The following is a 15,107-nucleotide window of genomic DNA, read 5'->3' as shown; positions in this document are numbered from 1 at the left end:
AATGAACAATCAGTCCTACTGTGTAACAATGCGTCCACATTTGTGGAGAACAGAAGTAAAAGATGGAAGGACCTAGTGATGTACAGTAGTGCTTGGCTGCTGCTTTCCTTTCCTCTTAATTTATTTTTGGTCACGAAGAAAAGAAAGACCAGGAACATACAGAGCCCCGCCTTGACACGAAGCCCTTGTTCTGTGTCCCATGCATTCCTTTGTTCTTAGTGGTGTAGGGTTGCGTATAAGTGGCTTCGTTACATAAAGTACCACAGTATCTCTGGTTTTCACAAACCCACTGTTTGTCCCCATTCTTAGCCCTCTCACATGGGCCTTCACAGCCTCCCATGTTGTTTTTGAGCATGCGCCAGACCATAATGTCCCAGAGTGCAGCAGAAATGTTGGATCTTGAGGCCGCGTGTGCTGGAAGGCCAGCACTTGACCCAGAGCCGGTCATTACATCCAGACCCAGGCAAAGTACAGAAAACACTGGCATTGGCAATGCACAGCATCCCTTGACTTGTAACTTCTTGGGGAGTCCAAGTCTTCGTGGGAGTCCCTTGGAGAGCAGTGTTTAGGAAAAGTGCTCTGCGGCTGCCTCTGAGGCCCATTTATTACCCAGCACACAGCACCACAATGCACTAATTACAACGTTTAGCAGCAAACGTCGAGGTTAAGGGATAATTGTTTCATGGTGGTCTCTCAAGGGGAGATGGTTAAACGCTGCACCCAGCCTGGAAAGGACAGCTTCAGAGCTTCAGAAAACATGTACAGTTTTCCCAGCTTGCCCCTGCATATGTTATGTCAATATTTTTTCAAGCACACTATTACCATGAAAGGTCTCGAGGTGCTATATTCAACCAGAGTAGTAATAAGTTACAGGGCTCCTACAAACCCTGAAAAAAGTTATCAGACGAAGAGTCAATTAAAAAAATGTCTTTCAAACCTTCACGCCAAAGAGTTTTAGGAAGGAGATCTCAAAGTTTACACCTTGAACTCTGAAAGCTCATCCTTCTGGGCTCCTTAAATGAGATTTAGGGATCCTTAGCAGTAGCTTGAATACAGGTTGAAGACAGGTTGGGGTTTAGGGGATTTCCCCCCCAGGGAGGTGAGGTTCCTGATTATCAAAGGTTTGCTGGATAACAAAGGTGCCCAGGTAGCTAATGGAGGCAGCGTAAAGCCAGGGAGAGCTGGTCAGTTTTACGAAGTTTGCACAATTATTGTACAATACAATGCTTAAAGAATTGCACTGTAAGAAAATATGATTTGGTTGACCAAGGCCAACTCTATTCGGGTTGCAAAACCTGAAAGACTCATAGAACCAGGCTCTCCTCCTCAACACTATACTAAACACCAACTTCCATTACGCATAGCGGTCATCGATACAGATCCAATGAACAGAAGATGTGCATGGGTACCATCAGATACACAAGCATTGACGGGACTGGAAGGATGCATCTCATAGAAACAGCTGATAGAAGCAGCTTTTTTTTAGAACATCTGAGATCTGAGGGCACAGAGCCATACTGGCATCAATGAGGATGCCCAGAAACCTAAAACAAGCCTGATTACATGCAACATCATTTTGTTCCAGGGAACTGTGAATTGCTGATAGTGCATTAAACATTTGAGATACGTTCTTAATTATGTGTGCAAATCCTTGGTGTTCCTTCTTCAAATGTGTAGAAATACCGACAGAAAGGTGAGTGCAAGCGTGATAAGAACCTTATGGAATAGCAACAAATGTTCAATAATTGACTGTGTTGTATCTCATAAAACTCTTGGAAGAAGCAGGTCTTAAATTACCTTGAGAAGGTGAAACATGATGTTCGACAGGCCATTCAAAGATCACAAACTTTATTTTAAAACATAACATTTAAGTAGTCCCAATATAGTCTGATGAAGCAGTAATACTGGTACCCGTGTTACATCAGTATATGGACATATATCCCTGTATGTTCCATGTACAGTACTGACCAGGCATACTCTTGTCCAGTGTTATGTGTATATGTAATCTCACCCATGGACACAAATCAACTTACTGAGATGGGCCATAGGCCCAGGGATGTTAAATCCTATTTACAAAACACAAGAGAAATCACAGTTTTGCATTGGGAGGGGAACTTCCGGGTTTGCTGATAAGCAACATTCCATTCCTGAAGTGGCCTAATTACCAATTGTTTTGAATATTTAAACATACTTGACCCTGGTTGCAAGGTTACCATGTTAAGACAGCGCACTTCTAGTACAATCTATCAATACAACATTATGTCCACAGGACCATTGCTGCCTGTGAGATAACCTTTTTGCTAAGAATGAGTAAATGTTTACTATTCAAACTGGGTGTTCTGTGGCCCTTGGCTCGGCAACTTTCTAGCCACAAAGCCCAAGTATCTACAATTGACTCTCAATAAACTGTATATTCTCTCAACTCATTTTGCCAGGTCTTAGTTGGAGAAGTTTGTGTGGGGGAAAAAGTGATTTTTTTATTACATGATCTGCAATCCAAATTCAGTGCAAACTCCCATTTGCGCACAAAAAGTGCTCAGTACTAGGTTGAACGAAGCACGTTAGGGTCTCACCCCTCTATCTACTGCAGCGTGAGCAGGCAGTGGTAAGGAGCAGTGCCCTCTTTAAACTAGTGCTTTCTCAAATCAGTGGTCTGCAGTCTATGGGTGACCTCCCCTCCCAGGGCCAGCTTCAGGGCGGTGAGACTGGTGCGGCCGCACTGGGCATTGACCGGCGTGGGGGGCGCTGACCTGGGGGACAGGGAGCGCTGTGTGTCGCAATAACTTACAATTTAAAAGCACCTGCTGCTGAGTTCCTTGTGTGTCCAGCTTTCAGGCAGCAATACAAATGTGAAGATAACTCTTCTGTGATTAATGTTCCTGCTAGCGAAAGAGAGAGATCAGAGTTTTGTCTAGTGGAAGTTTTGAATCGCCATAAAATAGCACAACGGGTTAATATGCCTGCTGCAAAGAACAGAACTGTATTTTACGTGGATAGCTGAGTGGGTTAGTAAAGGCAGACTTTACCAACACTTTGAAACAAATGAAATGTATGTGAGAGAGGCTACGGAGAGATGAGGGTCACTTTTGACGGGTGGTAGTGATGGAATCCGAGGAGGAGGTTGTTGGTGGGGGGGCAAAAAACATGTTGTACCAGGCACCCTAATGAGGGGGCAGGGGGCAGGAGGGTGCTTGTGGCACTGCTCAGGGTAACTCAAGGTTGTAGCAGTGAGTCCTGAGGCTGGTCTCTGAAAACCTAGCCTTCGAGGTTTTTAATAATGTTCTTGGCAGCATTTGTTTTTAAGGCAAAAACAAACATCATTGCAGCGCTTATAATGTGAGCTAGCGCATTGTGAGAAAACAAAAGGTATCAAGGCACCTCAACTTCTATCAGATTGTTGTTGGGTGTTGGCCTTCCTGCTTCCTAAAACCCCCAGGCTTGATCACTCACAAAGTTTCACATTTCACACAGTGGATTTGTAGCACATTGTCATGATTTCATCCCACACACTTTAACCTACCCCAGACACTCCCCTTCATCTCACTCTTTCAGACTCCTTTTCATCCCTGCTCTCTCCCTTTATCAGTATTTATATCTTTCTCTTCCCCCTTCATTCCCTGTTTGGTGTGTATTTAATCTCTTTTGCTCTGGGTGAAAGTCTAATGAGGAAAAAATAAGTGTTGGTCCCGAAAAACAAGCAGCGGTGGCCCCCACTGGGAAACCACTGCTCAAATTAAGGACTTGTCATGACCAGAATATCGATCACCAAAATATCAAGAAGGTAAGTGCACAGAAGGACTTATAGATTTACCATTCTTAACTTCACATCTATATACCTTGAAAAAAATAATATATTATATATATATATATATATATATATATATATATATATATATATATATATACGAAGTATCGAAGTATGAATATGTAGAGTTACACATAAAAAATATATAGATAATTCGAATTCTGGATATGTAGAGTTATATATAAAAATATATAGATAATACTTACCCATCAATATTTTAGTCCTTGATATTCTGGTCATGATATTTTGTGACCTCGTTGTTCCCTCCTCAATATTCCAAAACCACACCTTCAGAACTCATATTTCGGTGAAGCATGTGAATTTAATGAGAATAATAATAATGGATAGATTGCATTATACCTCCTTGACCTCTGCAGGCAGAAAGCAGACAGACACCAGAGATAGAAAGTGTCTGATTGGCAAGTCAGTCCCCCTGTCAACAACAATTTCTCTTCGTAGAAGTTCTAAAGCTGAGCATTTCTTTTCAAACTTAAGCATTTTGTCATTTATCGTGGCCATCAGTTCTTCTATAGCATAGATGTTCCAAATTTTTATCCACCAGAAGGAAACTGGCGGGGGATCTTGTAACTTCTAGGGGTGAAGTACCGTAAACCTGGAGGCCAAAATAAATGAGTTGGCGGAACACCCTGTGAGGTTCGTCAATGGGTATGGGCTCCAGAATCTGTCAACAGCACAGCCACATAGTCCTTGGCCAAGTCAATTTTTACCATGGATTTCACATGAGGCAAAAGGCTGTGGACAAGGCCACCACGCATGTAGAAGCAGGCTGGTGACCCTTACCCATTCCAACATGTTAAATATCAATTGTGGGAAACTCTTAGCTGTAATGTCTTCTGGGGAGGAGGGGGGCAACTACATTGTTTTTATGCTGGATGGGGCTATTACAGTGGCATGATTGGGTATAGCTCAGGCACGGCGGTAGATTGTCTCCTAACCCTTCATGTGATGTACAGTGCTCTGTTGCTTCACAGCTAGGTTTGCGCTATATAAATGCCAATAAATACAAAATGGGAATACAATGTGGGTGGTTTGTAAGGAGGAATGACATGCACTCTTGCCACATTTCTCCCCTTTCTGTGCTGCCAAACTTGGTGCAATTTGTGCACCTGATAATTTGCACTCACAAAGCTAACATGAATTTATAAGCGTACAATTTCAACTCTCAAAATGCAGGTCCATCTTTCTTGGACCCAACTCAGGTGCCAAGCCTTTTTTTGGCTATTTGGGGCAGTTCGCACTTAGGCCCTCATAACTTTTTGACCACATAAGCTACCCACGCCAAATTTGCGTCCTTTTTTTCCAACATCCTAGGGATTCTAGAGGTACCCAGGCTTTGTGGGTTCCCTTGAAGGAGACCAAGAAATTAGCCAAAATACAGCAAAAATGTATTTTTTTTTAAAAAAGAGGGGAAAAAAGGGCTGCAGAAGAAGGCTTGTGTTTTTTTCCCCTGAAAATGGCATCAACAAAGGGTATGCGGTGCTAAAATCACCATCTTCCCAGCTTTCAGGAACAGGCAGACCTGAATCAGAAAACAATTTTGGCATTTAACTGAGACATACCCCAGTTTTACTATTTTTGTGTGCTTTCAGCCTCTTTCCAGTTAGTGACAGAAATCAGTCTCAAACCAATGCTGGATCCCAGAAAGCTAAACAGTTCTGAAAAGTAGACAAAATTCTGAATGCAGCAAGGGGTAATTTGTGTAGATCCTACAAGTGTTTCCTACAGAAAATACCAGCTGAAATAAAAAAATATTGAATTTGAGGTGAAAAAAACCCAGCAATTTCTCTCTACGTTTTACTTTTTCCTGCCATGTCAGATTTTTGAAAGCATATATACCGTTACGTCTGCTGGAGTCCCCTGGTTGCAGGGATATATAGGGCTTGTAGGTTCATCAAGAACCCTAGGTACCAGGGCCAATAAATGAGCTGCACCTTGGAAAGAGTTTTCATTCTATACCTGGTATACAGCAGCTCATTTGCTGAAATATAAAAAGTGAAAAATAGGTATCAAGAAAACCTTTGTATTTCCAAAATGGGCACAAGATAAGATGATGAGAAACAGCGGTCATTTGCACATCTCTGAATTCCGGGGTGCCCATACTAGCATGTGAATTACAGGGCATTTCTCAAATAGACATCTTTTTTACACACTGTCTTACATTTGGAAGGAAAAAATGTAGAGAAAGACAAGGGGCAATAACACTTGTTTTGCTATTCTGTGTTCCCCCAAGTCTCCCGATAAAAATGTTACCTCACTTGCGTGGGTAGGCCTAATGCTCGTGACAGGAAACACAACATGGACACATCACATTTTTACATTGAAATCTGACATGTTTTTTGCAAAGTGCCTAGCTGTAGATTTTAGCCTCTATTTCAGCCGGCACTTAGGGAAACCTACCAAACCTGAACATTTTTTAAAACTAGACACCTAGGGGAATCCAAGATAGGGTGACATGTGGGGCTCTGATAGGGCTCTGTTACCCAGAATCCTTTGCAAACCTCAAATGTTGGCCTAAAAACACTTTTTCCTCTCATTTTGGTGACAGAAAGTTCTGGAATCTGAGAGGAGCCACTAATTTCCTTCCACCCAGTGTTCCCCAAAGTCTCCCGATAAAAATGGTACCTCACTTGTGTGGGTAGGCCTAGCGCCCGCGACAGGAAATGCCCCAAAACACAGCGTGGGAACATCACATTTTCCCAAAGAAAACAGGGCTGTTTTTTGCAAAGTGCCTAGCTGTGGATTTTGGCCTCTAGCTCAGCCGGCACCTGGGGAAACCTAGCAAACATGTGCATTTTTGAAAACTAGACACCTAGGGGAATGCAAGATGGGGTGACTTGTGGGGCTCTGACTAGGTTCTGTTACCTAGAATCCTTTGCAAACCTCAAAATCTGGCCAAAAAAACACCCTTTCCTCTCATTTCGGGGACAGAAAGTTCTGGAATCTGAGAGAAGCCACAAATTTCCTTCCACCCAGCATTTCCCAAAGTCTCCCAATAAAAATGGTACCTCACTTGTGTGGTTAGGCCTAGTGGTCGTGAAAGGAAATGCCCCAAAACACTATCTGGACACATCAAAATTATCAAATACAAAACTACCTGTTTTTGGGGGGGTCGGGGGCACCTGCGTTTTTGGTCCTGGGTTCAGCAGCCATCTAGGGAAACCTACCAAACCCAGACATTTCTGAAAACTAGACACCTGAGGAAGTCCAGGGAGGTGTGACTTGCGTGGATCCCCCAATGATTTCTTACCCAGAATCCTCAGCAAACCTCAAATTTAGCTAAAAAATCACTTTTTTTCCCACATTTCTGTGTGGGATCACCGCCCCAGGACAAATTTCCTACTACCCAACGGTCCCCTCAGTCTCCCGGTAAAAATTATACCTCACATGTGTAGGTGGGCCAAGTGCCTGTGACAAGGAAGAGCCAAAAACATGTTGAAATTGAGGAGGAACCAAAGCGGGTCCAAAAGGGCAGTTTGAAAAAAAACATTTTTAGGCTGACAAGTGCAGTAGAATTTTTATCGGTATAGATGAGACAATGTTGGGTGGTAGGAATTTTGTGGATTGCTGCAGATTCCGGAAGGTTCCATCACAAAAATGTGGGAAAAATGTGTGATTTCCAGCAAAGTTGGAGGTTTGCAGGGTATTGTGGGTAAGAAAATGGTGCAGGCGCATGTGAAGCACACCACCCCGGACTCACCCAGATGTTTAGTTTTCAGATGTGTCTGGGTCTTGTAGATTTTTCTACATGGCAGCGTCCCAAAGTCAAAAAAGTGCAGCCCTCACCATTCCAAGTGGGGAATTTTGAGAGTTACCAAGCTCTCATGGCCCAAATGTAAAACCAAAACCCCAAATAATCAAATTTCTTCCTGCTTGCCGTGGGATAAGATGTCTTAGTGTGCGGCGGGAGAGCTGAAATACTGTTACCTCCTTCAGTTGGGGTGGGGGCATAACCAGGCCCTTACTGGTTGGAGCCACCGCCCCACTATTTTTTTATTTTTTATTCCATGCCATCTAGTAGACTTTCTGCCCCCGCCGGGGGTGGATCGGGGTAATTGCCCCATCCGCCCATTGGTGGGCAGAACAACTTTGACCCCATTTATTTGGGCTTGGGCCGATCTGCCTCTAAGGGGGGCAGATATGGCCAACAATAATGTGCCCCCATGGGGAGCGACCCTTGCCCCAGGGGCAGCCCCCCCCAAACAAAACACACACATACACATACACATACCAATCCCGGGTGTCTAGTGGTTTCTGCCCCCCTTGTGGACAGACTGGCCTAACAAAAATAGGCTCATCTGACCCCAAGGGGGGCAGAAATGGCCTAAATACAATTTGCCTAGAAAGTCGCTCCTCCATACATGAAAACATAAAGTATATAAAAATATATATCCCTCGTGTCTAGAGGTTTCTGCCCCCCCTTGAGGCAGATCGGCCTAGGCCGAACTGCCTCCTGGGGGGGACCACAAAAGGCCTAAAAATATTTTGCCCCCCCCCACCGGGGAGCCGCCCTTGCCCAAAGGTCCGCTCCCCTTATGTGTTAGTATAAAAAAAAAATCCCTGGTGTCAAGTGGCTTCTGTCTCCACTGGGGGCAGATCGGCCTAATATAATTAGGCCGATCTGCCCCCGGGGGTGGGGGGGCAGAAATGGCCTAAAATCAATTTGGCCCCACTGGGAGCGACCCTTGCCCAAGGGGCCTCTCCCCTCATGTCCATTTCAAAGAAAAAAAATCCCTGGTGTCTAGTGGGCATTTCTGCTGCCCGATCGCGATCGGGCAGCAGAAATGCTTGCAGAGACTTGAAAGGAAAGGCCTTTCCTTTCATGCTTCTGCTGCCCCCCTCATCCTGAGCGGAAGAGAAATGCTGACCATTTCTCTTCTGCAATCGCACTGGAAGATTGGAGGTGACCTCTGATGAGGTCAGCACGCTCTTGCGTGCTGACATCATCAGACGTCACTGGTGGTCGGGGGTAGCGATTCCCCTTCCAGCCCTGACCTGGAGGGGCGGGGGCGGCCCTCAGGGGGAGTGCTAGCACTTCCCCCGAGGGCCTGTAATCAGACGTAATGGTTACGTCCGTGGCACCCGAGAGGCGCAGCCACGGACGTAACCATTACGTCCATGGCCCTCAAGGGGTTAACTAGTTTTCCAACCCTATTTCTCAACAAGATGTTTGAGATCTACCACTGTGACCTTACTGATAATCCGCCGCTCACCCCGAAAAAGTTTGACCAAAGATGTTCCTGCAGCCGAGGCTCATCTTGGGGAACGTGCTACCTCTCTCCAGGAGCATAGAAAAATACTTTAATTTGGAAGAGGCCCAAAAACACATCTCTTGAAAGGCAGAGGACCCTGTTTCATCTGGTTCAGGACTGAGGATGCCACCAGCCCTCTGGTCTTTCACTCCTTCCTTCCTACCTTGGCTAGCCAGGGACATGGCTAAGACTGACATGTACTTTCTAGCATCCCTTTCCAAGGCTTTACTACCCCAGACGACCTCTGAGGCCTAGCCACTGAAGCAGACTCCAGACACAGCTGCCAGGTTTCCCATGTCCATGTGTGATGTGCTGCTCCAGTCCAGTTTTTTTCTCCATTTAAATTCTTGGACTTTCGGTCTTCTTTTGCAATTAAATAAACAAGCCTACAATTCCCAGAATTCAAAGAAAAAAACTGGACTGGAGCAGGACATCTTGCATGGACCTGGAAAACTTGGCAGAGCTGTCCAGACCACCCACGCAGCACTTGACTTGGCTGCCCCAACTGCTGTACACACTAATTTCTTTCTGGCCCTACTCTCACTAGCGCTCTGCAGCAGGAATCCTTCCAGTCCACAGGGTTTCAATCAATCACTCAGTATTTGTAGAGCACAGCACTGTCACCCCTGGGGGTATCTTGGCGCTAGTAACTTTCAATACGTTATAAACTAACAATAACATAAAAACTAAAAAATAAATGATGTTACTTTTGATTTTCAATTAATACACATTTCCTGTGGTCTGTGGACCGCATGACCTCCTCCAGTATGGATGGCTGTAAATGAAAAACAAATATGCAGACTTATAACCTTCTCAGACATTACTCAAACCACTGGAGGGACGTGTGTTGAATCATTTCCACAGGGTTCAGTCTCATGCAATTTTTTTTAGTTCTTCTTGGCGGGAAAATCTGACCTTATTTCCGGAGCGTAGCCAAATGCTTTTACTGTTGTTTTTTTTAACTTGTGTTTTTTTCACTGTGCTATGTGGAGGTACTTTTTTTTTTGCAGTCTGTGAACATCACTTTTTTCCTTTTCTTTTTTTCAGAAACATATTCTTGGGTACCAGAGTCTTCCTAATGTTCACCAAATGTTCTAGGGTCTCTAAAAGAATCTCTTAGCGAACGATCTGTCCATCGTTTGGTCATTTTTTTACTGGAATTTATCTCTTTTTATGTTTTGCCCACCAAAACGTACTTCTAGCTGAATCATTTACTCTGAGTCCAGCTCTTCCTCATCACAGTCCCTACTCCATGAGTTGTTCTTCTTCTGCACTGACATTGACTGCCTAGCCCAACTTAAAATTACACCCAACATTGCACCCAAACTCCCACAACACCTGGAAGTTAAAGTTGACATCACTTCCTTCTGTAGTTAATCACACAAAAACACTGTGAATCAAGTCCAGTAATAAGGGGACCTGGGAGGGAAGGAATTTAAGACTGTGACAATTAAGAGCTGGACTCAGAATAATGATGATTGCTGGTAAGTAATCGCGTCATTACCTTCTCGCCCGTCATCCTCATCTAGTTACTCCTTCATGAGCTGTTCTTTTCCACAGACATTCATTTCCAAACCCAAAATTACACCCATCATTGCACCCAAAATCTCACAATACCTTAATGTCAGGAGCTGATATCACTTTCTCCTGTTCTTTTTTTCTGTCCGAGACAGATATGCCTTCCCAACTTACTGCAAGTATATTTGTTCATATCAAATGTAATATGTAGACTGCGCTGTTTTGTTTCTTGCATGCTTTTCTCACTGAGGCCTGCTCTAGTGATCTTGTGTTGTTAATTTAGGAATCAGTCTTACCATTGTATGGGGCACATGGGACCAGAAAGCGTCCAATACATTGCACATGAGGTGGCCATTTGGATGAGCGTCTTTGGGGCAAATTATGTGCATAATGCACATGGCACAACCATACTTTCTTTTTTCACATTGGAAATGTCCCCTTTAGTCAAGTGAAATTGCCTGATTTAAAAATGGCGGAGGGACAAGCAGGGAGTCTTAAGGCCTGATTTCAATCTTGATGAACAGGGTTACTCCCTCACGAACATGATGGACATCCCGTCTGCCGCATTACAATTCCATGATACCCTATGGAGATTGCAATAGGGTGGACGGAATAACCGTTGCATTTGTGACAAAGTAACACATCCGCCAAGATCGAAGTCAGGCCCATAGTGTTGTTATGGCCGACAATCAAGGAGGGGGCAGGTTCCTCTTCAAGTCCTACGCCCTTGGAGGTAGCTGATCCCTCTAATATAATCCCATCTATGCAAGACTTTCAAAAAGTGATAGTCGCTGGAGGAGTAATCACATTTACCCCCCACATGAGCCCGCCCATCTAGGGCCTCCCCATCAATAGCACGTTACCCGCCATCTTGTTTAAAGTCACACTCAAGTGAAATGGACACCACTTGAAAGAGGCGGGGTTCTCCCTTGGAATGCTCAGACGTGTACACTAAGGACAACACCAGACATACTCCGAGCAGTCGTGCCGGCTCCAGTGGCTTTGACAATGCTGGCTTCATCTCACTGTCACCTCACAGAGCTGGATTTCATTAAGCAGCGCCTTTGTTAGTGTAGCCTTTGCTGCCGCCTTCCCTACATCTGCAGAGCATTGTGGGGCCTCTGAGAGGCTGTAGTTAGCTTTGCTCCCAGGTGGTTTGATGCAGCATGTCTGATGTGTTCACTTTTCCGTTGTTGCTATTTGGGAGCATTGTTTCTTGGCTTCAGGGTAATTTCTCAGCTAAGTCTTCCTGTCTTTCAAATCCAGGTCCTCCAGCAAACATTAACCCTTTGAGGCTCTCTGGACTCAGAAGTTTGAATTGAATTCAAATTGCATTTATATAGCGCTTACTACCCCAAATTAAGCTTTGTAGCACCAGCATCATCAATTTGACGTAACATATCTGGTTGTAGATGTCCATGCATATCACAATGCCGCTACGAAAACCCTGGCGAAAGCTTGAACAAAATACTATCCCCAAATGTGCATCTATTGTAAAGCAGGGTGTGAGAATGTGGAGGAACATCTACTAGTGAGAGTTCCTCCTCCATAATAATTATGTGGCAGAGCTTGTGCTCCATATTTAGCACTTATTGCAGAAATTATAGGGCTTTCCATTACCACCCAACTCTAAATCAGCCTCTAGTCTGACATAAAGCCTGTTACATTCTATTTAGGCAGATTCAAATGCTGAAAATTTGTTTTCTTCACTGTTTTTGCACATCAGTACACATTTATATGATATAGGATAATCAATAATGTTAAGGGAAATTTAAAAAGATAAGGGAAATCTGACATATAGGATGTTTTCAATGTTAGTACATACCTCTTCAAGAATCCACCCTGATCTAATTATTTTTGTGTATGTTCTTTCTTTTAGCATTACTGGTGAGGCAAGATGTCAACACTACTGGACACCAGCATGAACAGTCTTCAAATAGGTAAGCACATAATGACGTTGATGGGCCTTAGATAGTCTGCAATCTCACTGGCTAGCACTAAAGTGGACTTAACACTAAATCCAGCAAATACAGGCCATGACATCTTTACTCATTTATTAGTCTGTGATGCTTTACATTTCTATTTCTAAAGTCCTGATTTAGATTTTAGCGGATGGAATACTCCTTCACAAATGTGGCAGATATCCGGTCCGCCGTATTACGATCCCATTCATTCCTATGGGGGGGTTTAAAACAGTGGATATTTGTCACAATTACTCCTGCTTGTGACACTATGTTGTCTCTTTGCAATACTTTTGTTGGTTGTGATAGATTTTGTAAAATGTTATTGTTGTTGATGATAGCTTTAGACCTTTTAAAAACAATTGGTGCCGTGGCTGTTACTGGTCCTATGTCGTCAAGTCACTATCAGCCAAGTTCTGCTTTTTTTGACGTCAGGCTCAATAAATGATAAAGCCTTGAGGTGTCCATATGACACGGGCCCGGTTGTCTGGAAAAATGCCTAAAATAAGCAAATGTGGCCCATGCCCCCTTCCATGTTTGTTAGAAATTCTTTATCGATGATTGGTATGACCGATGAAGACTGATGTAAGTAAATCATCTGTCTCTCCATCCACTCAAACCAGGTGAGATGACATGTTAATGTCATACTGGGATGACCTTACCATACGGCACACTGGCTTCCATAGTCTGGAGTGAAAAGGGAGCTTCTGCCCAGGGCTTGATGTGGGGAGGGATCTCAGCCCACGAAGGCCACGACTGCTCAACCACAAGCGTGGTGCCCTCAAAAATCCCTCCGTTTTGTTGAGAGTCTTCTTCTGACCGGCAAGTATCTGCCGCCATAGAATGGGCCTCTCAAGTGAGGTCTTTCAAGAGACCAAATATTCATTTATCGAATACTGGGCCTGTAATCTCAAAGTTTAAAGAAATATTAGTTCCACTAGGGCAATGGATCATATGACAACTGACCACGACTCTTTACGTTATCGATGGGTTGAATGTATGCTACTCTAAACTCCAGGCCATAACCAATGCTTATGTGGTTTCTGCATGAGCTAGTTTGTGAATATGAAGAATAAGAAATTACTTGGGCTGTTTCTGTGATTACTATGCTATAGGAAATGAGTACTACTGTCTATGGGTAAAGAGAATAATCTGCTATATTGGACAAAACAATACGTTATTAATGATCATCAAGGTGTCATTGGTGTACAGATTGTGTGGTGGTGAAGTGATGTGTGAGGGAAGAAATTAGGAAACTTTCTAAAGGTCTTTATATTGAGCTGCAGACATTGTGGCGTAAAAGGTAGGCCAGCATGTTAGAAGTTAGATACAAAATTGATGTTAGAGGGTTTTCCAAGATTGTAGTTATCAGAAATTAAATGTTATCCCGTGAGAAAGAAAGAAAAATGTATTTAAAACTATAAAGTGAACAATGGAAATGCATATATGCATCTTATCACACAGGACTAAACACACATTTCTGTGGCACTGTTACACAAAGTATACGGTAAAGAACTGAAAATGCTCCAGTTTACTATTACCTTATGGCATTGTGAAAATGCATCCTACAATTGATATCAGAATAGTAAGCAAGTCTTCAAGCCCTGGTTATATTTCTGGTTACACTTCTCTGATACCCAAGATATGATTGTGCACCTTTTTAGAAGGAAGAAGGTAACTGCTTAGATTCCCCCACAGTTTCTCACTTCTTGAAGGGGAAGTGGTACAACAACCATGCATAATGGAGATTTATAGAATCACAACATATCCTATGGAATGATTTATTTTTCATATGCCAATGCCAGTGCTAAGGTATTTTCACAGGATACCCTGAAAGAAATAGGAGCATGAGCATAAGGGATAAACGGATCACCCTAGAAGAAGCTGGTTTTTGAAACAGCAATCCACAATGAACAGTGTGTTTGTGGTTTTAGACAATCTCTACAAGAAGTTGACTAAACATCAACCTGAGGCTGGTTTGCTGTTTGGTGAGCTTTAGGGCGTGTTTGATTGGGTAGGTAGGCCTACACCTAGGTTCGAGCTGTAGGTCTGGAAAATCAAGAGGGGTTTCTGAGGTGTGTTATGGAGCTGCGTACTGCCAATAACCATCTAATTAAAATAGAAATGTTGCTACCAACTGGCAATGCTGTATTACAAGTTTGCATTCTTACACCTTTTTTATTTGTTGCAGACTTTTCATCAAGACTAGGCGATCATTAGTCAGCAGTGGTGTTTAATGCGGTAGCCTGTGGCTCAGTCGTATCTGGCCACCTTGGGTACCTTAGGGCCATATGTACGAACTCTTTTTCCCATAGACACAGAAAGGGTAAAAACCTTTGCTACATCTGGCCCTAACAGTAGAGTATTGAGAATGTAGGATCCAACTCAACCATGCACAGGGGAGGTGATATCTAAACACCCAAAGTTTGGATAATGTGACATCCTATTGCTCTTTAGATACTGCGATTGTCGGATCTCCAAGAGCTGCATCAGGGTTATTGAGATTTAATAATAGTATGAAAGACTCTTTTGTTGCTGTTCACCAAGGTTTGC

At 43.5% G+C, this 15,107-nt stretch overlaps 1 protein-coding gene across 2 annotated transcripts in view; it reads left to right on the top strand.

Moving 5' to 3' along the window:
• Window positions 1-15,107, top strand: part of HSPA12B (heat shock protein family A (Hsp70) member 12B) — a 222,207-nt gene that overhangs the window by 26,146 nt on the left and 180,954 nt on the right. For both annotated transcript variants that reach the window (XM_069205226.1, XM_069205221.1), the window contains exon 2: window positions 12,473-12,533. In XM_069205226.1, the coding sequence (XP_069061327.1) occupies window positions 12,491-12,533 (43 nt within the window). In that variant the 5' untranslated portion in view covers window positions 12,473-12,490. The remainder of the gene's footprint in view (window positions 1-12,472; window positions 12,534-15,107) is intronic.

This window comes from Pleurodeles waltl, chromosome 1_2 (genome assembly GCF_031143425.1).
Source record: "Pleurodeles waltl isolate 20211129_DDA chromosome 1_2, aPleWal1.hap1.20221129, whole genome shotgun sequence".
In the NCBI taxonomy this organism is placed as follows: Eukaryota; Metazoa; Chordata; class Amphibia; order Caudata; family Salamandridae; genus Pleurodeles; species Pleurodeles waltl.
This window is presented reverse-complemented; position numbering and strand designations above follow the sequence as displayed.